Source organism: Schistosoma mansoni, chromosome 7 (assembly GCF_000237925.1).
Source record: "Schistosoma mansoni strain Puerto Rico chromosome 7, complete genome".
Taxonomy (NCBI): domain Eukaryota; kingdom Metazoa; phylum Platyhelminthes; class Trematoda; order Strigeidida; family Schistosomatidae; genus Schistosoma; species Schistosoma mansoni.
The window spans coordinates 169539-178524 of NC_031501.1; the positions used below are offsets into that span (position 1 = coordinate 169539).

General features: G+C 40.6%; 1 protein-coding gene across 1 annotated transcript; it reads left to right on the forward strand.

The window, feature by feature from the left end:
* Positions 1-5030: 5030 nt before the first annotated feature.
* On the forward strand, positions 5031-5876 carry Smp_155710 (hypothetical protein; the record flags this gene model as incomplete). Its single annotated transcript, XM_018798556.1, has 1 exon — positions 5031-5876. The coding sequence occupies one exon, from the start codon at positions 5031-5033 to the stop codon at positions 5874-5876; it is 846 nt and encodes a 281-aa protein (XP_018653486.1).
* Positions 5877-8986: the final 3110 nt, after the last annotated feature.

Sequence of the window (8986 nt, forward strand, 5' to 3'; positions counted from 1 at the left end):
ATGTATTGTGCCTAAATCTGTCTTAAATTCTCAGTACAATCTCATACTGAGGACTTCGGATTTGAGTTCTTGGTTGTTCCACCGAAGTTCTAGATTATTTCAAGTAACACTCAACATTCAAATAACACTCGTTGACTGAATTTTCAGGAATTGATCTCCTACCAGGGGGACCACTAAGCGACTTAGAATACGCAGATGACATAGTCCTGTTTGGTGAAGACGCTGGCAAAGTGCAGAGTCTTCTGTTAGAACTCAGTAATAATGCCAGGATGTTTGGGATGCGTTTCTCCCCATCCAAATGTAAATTGTTACTCCAGGACTGGCCTGCGTCAACACCCGAACTAAGGATAGGGAGTGAAGTAGTCGAACGCGTCGATAACCTCACTTATCTTGGAAGTCTGATCAGCCCTAATGGGTTGGTGCATGACGAAATCTCAGCACGGATTCAAAAAGCTCGTTTGGCTTTTGCCGAATTACGTCACCTATGGCGAAGACGAGATATCCGTCTATCAATTAAGGGACGAGTATACTGCGCAGCAGTTCGCTCTGTTCTACTTTACGGCTGTGAAACATGGCCATTAAGAGTAGAAGATACTCGTAGGTTACTAGTATTTGACCACAGATGCCTTAGAAATATTGCTCGCATCTGCTGGGATCACCGGGTAAGTAATAGTGAGGTTAGACGCAGGGTATTATGGAATGATGGTAAATCAATTGATGAGGTCATGAATCTTCATCGACTGAGATGGTTGGGCCATGTGTTACGTATGCCTGAACACCGATTACCACGACGCGCTATGATGACTAGTATTGGTGATGGTTGGAAGAGAGTTAGGGGCGGCCAAACCAAAACATGGCATCAGTGTTTGAAGTCACTAACTTCTAGTCTGAGCCATGTTGGCAGATGCAGACTACTTGGTTGGGATCCGCGTGACTATCGTAACCAATGGTTGGAGACTCTAGGTGACATGGCTCAGAATCGATCACAATGGCATAGGTGTATACACTCTATATCTTCTCCTAAACCTTGAGATTAAAATTGCCCCATAACTTCCTTCCTATACTATATCCTTATGTACAATCTTTCCTTTATATATTACCACCACTAAATTAACTACTTTTATGAATCCGGTGTTCATCTTGTTGTGCTAACGAGGTATGGCAACTTGGACCGATGCGTATGTGTGCCTTGTCCTACGTTGTGGCTGACTGACTGACTCGCCATACACGAAAATTCAAATAGCTTGGGGAAATGTCCCATCAACGCATCACTGAGAGAATGGTAAGATTGTTTAACATGTTTAGACACTTGGTGTTAACCGCATGACTTCGAGAAAAGTTGCATTTCAGCTCATTCCGTTACTGCTATCGACAGAGAAGCCTATAGTTTGTCAAAAGATCCTGTCAAACCAATTATATTTCTATCTAGCATATTGTAGAGGTTGTCAGCCCACCGTTTTCTCGTAACATCATTCGAAACACGTGAAAGAGCAAAGTTCAACGAATTGGCTCGCCAACTGAATTGCACTATTAGCTTCAAACACTGGCTTGTAAGTACAATTTCGGTTAACAGATGCATATATACCTTCGTGGCTACCTGAATGCTGGTATAAACGACTGAACTGATGAAATGGCTTATATTAATCTTCAAGTTCACTAATCAGAAGGCCATGAACTTCTGTTCTCCTCATCACATTGCGATGACCCTCATGATGCTATCACGTGATAAATTTCCACATTATTATATAATGTGAGTAGATTTACTAAACTGTAGAAACCACCGATCTATTCAAACAGGAACAGCCCCGGTTCATTCGAACTAGTGGGTAACTTGGTAAATACCTTTAGTTCAGTATCATTTCGATACCACGATATCCCCAAAAAATATATCTTGCTACAACCTATTGCCCTCTAATATTTGGCCTACGGAAGGATCTAACCTAGTAACCGGCAGGTAGTCTTCCTGTAGTGGTGACCATAGTTAACCACGACTTGACTTCTACCACAGGGTATTGATTCCTGTGTTTCAGTCCCCTATTAAATTATTCGTATTTTCTTGTCTATTTGAAGCCTTAAAATAGTACATTTGGGTTCTGTTTTTGTTTTCTCTCACCCACGTGTCTATGAAGGACATTCACTTCTAAATATGAAAACGGTTTTGGGAAATGTCACACTAATCCATACCCGATGACTTGAAATCCGTCGATCTGGTCACATACACATGTAACAGTCAGAGTTCCTAGAATCCTGGATGGCTTTTCCGAATAGCTACCTAGATAAGTTAATATCACCTCATCTAGACCTGTCTGTACGTATTTGGTTTTGACAAGCCCTTCAAGTAGCCTATTTTGCGAACACTCGTTCAGTCGGCAACATTTTGTCTGTATCTTTGTATTATTTTTGTCATGTCTGTATGAGCACATGTTCTTGATCACGCGGTACAGCACACGCATATATTCCACTTGTTAGCTTGAATGTTAGTTGCGTAACTCACTTATTGACTCGCCTTCCTATATACATGTGCTTCCTATATCTTATCAATCCATCCGCCTCTTTATTCGCTAGCTAGTGTTCGCTTGTATTCACTCGCATTCGCTTTCTACGTTTGTGTTTTTGAGATCTGTGATGTACAACAATAAACTGTAGTTAATGCTCCATATTGTCTTCTGAGGTTGATACACCGCTTGGAATCATCTGGTAGCTGTTATCAAGATGAGTAATATACACATCTTTGGGAATTATCTCGAGGATATTCCACTGCAAGTTCGAAAACGAAACACCTAGACACTTGCACCACACGGACAGTAGTTTTCACCTAATAGTTTGTATGATCGAGTGTATAATGAGTCAAAAAAATGAATTCCCGCAAAACCCATAATTTGCTGACAAACAAGAAACGCAATACCATCAACTAACTAATCGAACCAAGCTTAGCCAGGAAAGATAAGGTGGATCAATATAATAACTGCTGTTTCGAATGGTACGCTTATAATCAAGTGTTGGAATTAGAAAACTATGTATCCAAATTTTACCGATTGCTGAAGTCCAAAAATGGAACCAACCAATCACTAAGAATGAGGTGTGTTGACATCAATCTATAGATCTAATAGTTTTCTCAGCAGCATTATTATTCCAATAGTACTGATGAGCGATAAGGTATGGACTTAATGTCAATAATAAACAGCGTTTGTGCTTCTATTTCATATTCTTTCTCAATGAGTATCAGCCAAAATGCATATGACACCAGATAGTGCTCGATTAGGTCATCTTCAACAGAAAAGCACGTTAATGCACTAGTGTTGGCTTACAATGCTGGCAACCAAGCAAATAGTTCAGATGCATTGATAACCGCCGAAATATTCAATATGTTTCTGACGTGCTGGTGCAGGTGAGATTATCTGTTTGCTCCCGCTTCTTAACGTCATAGTATGGTTTAAGGTCTTTAATGGTTTTTATCTAAGGCAATCTAGTCGCTCAATTGTACCAGTCATACAGAATTTTATATTTGTTCGGGGGTTACATAAACCCAGCTTCAGTGGATGCCTTAATCTTATAACGGTATGGTTTCTGAAACCGGAAGCTTTGACCGTACCATGTAAGAGACTCGTTGACTGCATCCTGAGAAGTGTAAAACTAGAACGTAGTGGGACAAAGGGGGAGTAGTGGTCAGAGCCAAATCTCTTAATCATGCAAACAGTATGGGTGTAAACAAAAGTGCATGAGTATCAAGTAAGTGGGGACAAAATGTAGCTGAATGGATTGTGAAATGTTAAAGAGAATGATAATAGTGACATTGACTGTAATCGGCAATTTACCAGACGTGCTTCGGGTGCTGACATTGAAAGAGACAGATGTAAGACCATGGGGAAGGACAGGATTGTCAGGCAGTCCTTTAAAGCTGTCTACTTGGGCAGCCAGAAAGGCTTTCCAGATATGGCTGACGCGTGACGATAAACAGTGTGACTTCATCCACACTACATTTGCAGGGTTACTTTGGGATTAACAGTGATGAGATCCCTTGTTTCAGGGACTTAGCTTATTGAATACATTGTGCACCACCGTCAGAGCACTTTTTGTTCCCCTGTAACCCAGTCCCAAGCTGCGAAGTCTATTTTCAAATGACTTCTCCTCTAGCCTGTTCCCCGCCAGTGCGCTTGTTGTAAGAGTTTTATATTTTATTTCAGTAAAGATGGTCCAATAATCTCGCGATCCTCGGGGTGAGTCTATGCTTAAGTTTTAAATATCGTCAGAAATAGTCCAGAGGTGATAGCTTCAAGCTATTTTCGTATAAAGCCAAGAGTTTTATGTGCTTTGATCACATCCTCAGCGTAATCTGTGCTAGTGTCTGTCCTATGGACGTAAATTAGAAAGGATGATTAAAGAATATATAGATTATCTGTGTAACATGGAGTTAAATATCCACAACATGGCATTTATACAAGTTGAGTTTTTGATCATTATCTTCTACCAAACCTCGTAGTTTTATGAGGAGTTTCTAGAACTCGGGTGAGTCACAGCTTATTACAACAATCAGCAATATGATGTTTGGCGTTTCCAATGAACATGTAACAGCTCAGGTTGGTTGGTTAAGAGTTGACCCCAAACAACCAGGCATATGCTAAAACAGTATTGTTCAAGTATTCATTCACTTCCTTACCTTTTGTAAGCGTTATATTCCCTACTATCTTATATGGAATGTTGAGAGCCTTTGTTTGTCTGAACAAATAATCCCACGCTCCACTGTGACTGCGCGAAGATCGAAATAAAGACCTATTCACTACTTCTCTGGTTTCTTCTATCAATAGCACGAGGGTTACCTATAGGCACGAAAGTGGTGAGCCCTTTTTGAACACAATTTAACCTCATTTCTGTTATTAATCTTTTTTTTTTTACTTAATCGTAAAAGTAGACCGGATTATCCGTAAACTAAGTTGAGTATATAACTAGTTTATTCCGTATTATCTTAAGTTATTCGTGTTATAGTAACCATTTTTCGTGCTAACTTTATTGCTATATTTGTCACATACCTCATGTCAGACTCAATAGAAACCCATAATCTGGAGGATTTGTCACCAGTGGTGATAGACACTGTTATAACTACGAAATCCCTACTTCCAGAATTTGATCGTAGTGATCCTGAGTTGTGGTTTGCTCAACTAGAGCATTATTTCACAAGACACAATATCAAATCTGAAGGGATTCGCTATAGAGACTTGTGTTCTATCCTTCCTCCTTCAGTTGCCAAAGAAGTCCGTGACTTGATTTTAGATCCACCATCACCACAACCATACACCATCTTAAGACGAGAGATAATAAACCGTTTATCATTATCAGATAGTCAAAGAATCCAAAGACTTTTTCAAGGTGAAACACTAGGTGATCGGTCGCCGTCACAGTTTTTGCGTCACCTCCAAGTGTTAATGGGTGATAACACGGTGGGTGAAGCAGTCCTAAAACAAGGATGGATACAAGCTCTCCCATGCTACGTCCAACACTGTTTGGATGCACAAGATCCTGAAACCTCATTATCTCATTTAGCGCGTATAGCCGATAGAATAATGGAGAGAGGTCCTCCAACTGGACCAGGCACGATAAATCACACACAAAAAGTAGAATCAGCAAAAGACCCCGTCATAGAAGGACTCATTGCGAGTGTTAAGAGTCTCACTGAGGCTGTCACCAGAATGCAAATGGGTCATAGAAACAGGAGCAGGTCACCACAACGACCACGATCCAAGTCGCAAAACAGGTCACAAATGTCCAGACAACCTGGGCAGTTTTGTTGGTACCACTGGAAGTTTGGTGTCAACTCAACCAAGTGCATGCAACCATGCGCCTGGCCTAAGCATAATTCTAAGACAGCGGGAAACGAGTAACCCCTCCCCAGGTCGCGACGACTGAGGAGGGGCGCCAAAACAGTCGCTTGTTTTATGTTAGAGACAGAAACTCTGGCTTGAATTTCTTGGTGGATACTGGCGCTGCTCTTAGCATCATACCTCAAAATAAAACTGAGATTAGTCGAGAAACATCATCAATTACACTTCAAGCTGCAAATAAAACTAAAATTGCGACATTTGGGCAGAAAAACTTAACCCTAGATTTGGGGTTCAGGAGGCAATTCCCTTGGGTTTTCACGGTAGCCGACTTAGATCTGGCAATACTGGGGATGGACTTTCTAGAGAGATACGAATTTCTAGTTGACACCAAGAGACGGCGATTAACACTAAAAGAAACTTCGTATTACACAAAAGGCAAAGAAAGTCACATCAGCTCTCTTAACTTGATTCAAACTCCTCCAGTAACAACAGCGAAATTCCAAGATATACTCGCGGAATTTCCAAACTTAACTAAACCAAACCCACAGCCTTCTAAAGACAAACTAAAAGTAAGTCACACTATCAAAACCGAAGGTGCACCGGTTTTTGCAAAACCCAGGAGACTAGCACCAGATAAGCTCAAAATCGCTAGGGCCGAGTTTGATTATATGCTACAACTGGGTATTATCCGTCCCTCTGATAGCCAATGGGCATCCCCTTTGCATATGGTCCCAAAGAAAAATGAAGGTGACTGGCGACCGTGCGGGGATTACAGAGCCCTCAACCGTCAAACCGTACCAGATAGGTACCCAATACCGCATATCCAAGATTTCACAAACGGTTTACAGGGTATGAACATATTCACTAAAATTGACTTAGTCAGGGCATATCACAATATCCCAGTGGCGGATGAAGATATCCCCAAGACAGCTATTACAACACCCTTTGGCTTATTCGAGTTTATACGCATGCCATTCGGCCTGAGAAATGCGGCACAGACATTTCAAAGATTCATAGACAATCTACTTCGAGATATGCCATTTGCGCAGGGGTATATAGACGACTTGTTAATTGCCAGCCCCGATTTGCAATCACACGAACAGCATGTAAAAACAGTGTTAAAAAGACTGGATGAACATGGAATAAACATACATCAAAGTAAGTGTGTTTTCGGTGTTCAAACTTTAGAATTTCTCGGTCACACAATAAGCCCAGAAGGGATTAAACCGATCAAAAAAGAAGTAGACACCATTAAACAATATCCCATACCTAGTTCTCTAACACAACTGAGAAGTTTTCTAGGTCTAATTAACTTTTATCGCAGATTCATACCAGATTGTGCACAATTAATGCAACCTTTGACAGATTCACTAAAAGGAAAACCAAAAGAATTCAAACTGTCTTCTGACGCTGTCGAAGCTATTAAACAGCTTAAAGATAAACTAGCTCGTGCAACTACGTTGATGTATCCGAATTCTCTTTCCCCACTTGCTTTGATGGTGGATGCTTCTGATAAAGCAGTAGGCGGTACCCTTAACCAACTGGTTAAAAACGCCTGGAAACCAATTGCTTTCTTCTCAAAAAGACTCGCTCCAGCAGAGACAAGGTATTCTACCTTCGGGCGAGAACTTCTTGCAATCTACCTAACCATTAAACACTTCCGACACATGTTAGAAGGCAGGGAATTTATAGTCTTTACGGATCACAAACCACTAACGAATGCACTAAAAGCAAGAGCTGATAAATACTCACCTCGAGAAGTCCGACACCTTGACTATATATCACAGTTCACAAGCGATATCCGACATGTCAAAGGTCAGGACAATCAGGCGGCAGATGCTTTATCTAGGCTAGAAATAAACGTGCTACAGCAGTCTACAGTAAACTTCGAGACGTTGAGAAACGAACAAGAGCAGGATCTAGAATTACAAAACCTGCTTAAAACAAACAATTCAAGTCTTAATTTAAAACAGTTCCCATCACCTGTCGATGGTATTCTAATCTACTGTGACACGAACAAGGCAATGCCGCGACCTTTCGTTCCCAAAAGTATGCGAAAGTTGATATATAATAACTTTCATTCTTTGTCTCATCCTGGCGCAAAAGCTTCAACAAAACTAATCAATGCCAGATATATATGGCCGAATTTACAGAAGAATGTACACAAATGGGTTAGAGAGTGTTCAGCATGTCAACAATCAAAGATAAATCGTCACACAAATTCACCCATAGGTGTTTTCTCGCAACCAGATGCACGTTTTGCCCATGTGCATATCGACTTGGTAGGTCCTTTACCACGTTCAAACGGTTTTAATTATCTTTTTACATGCATAGATCGATTTACCAGATTCCCTATAGCCATCCCGATAGCGGACATCACAGCGGAAACAGTAGCCAAAGTTTTCATGCAGAACTGGGTAACCATTTTTGGTACACCTATAACAATAACGACGGATAGAGGAGCGCAATTCGAATCCGAACTATTTAATAACTTGGCTAAACTTCTAGGCTCCAATAGGATACGCTGCACTGCATATCATCCTCAGGCTAATGGGATGGTAGAACGTTTTCACCGTCAGCTAAAAACCGCTCTTATATCTCACTCAAACCCCAATCAGTGGACAGAATTCCTACCGTTAGTTATGTTGGGAATACGAACATCTGTCAAAACTGACGCACAGTGTTCAGCTGCGGAACTGGTTTTCGGAACAACTCTGAGACTACCAGGTGAATTTATTAACCCTAATACTAACAGTCAAAAACTTAATATAGAAAATTATGTAGATCAACTACGAGATCACATGTCTAAACTTAAGCCGATTGCTCCTCTGAAAATGCATTAAATGCTCTAGCGCCTGCAAGTGTATCTTACTCCACAAGTGAGATTATCGGAACTTTAAATGTTTAACCTCTTACTTGCTATCGTTGTTTTGTTGTTCCGTGCTCTTTGCTTTAATCTTACTTTCTCTAGTTGTAGATAATTAATAATAACTCGCTCTGGCACTGGTAATAACCTTACAGAACAATGTTGGTCAATCATCAGGCTATCCACTTGATGAAAAAATGACAAGTTCCCTGGTGTTGCATTGGCTTGCCGTGATATATGCCATATTTAAACTGTTTATCAATTACTAAACCAGCAAACATAAAACTTTCTTATAATTCATGTT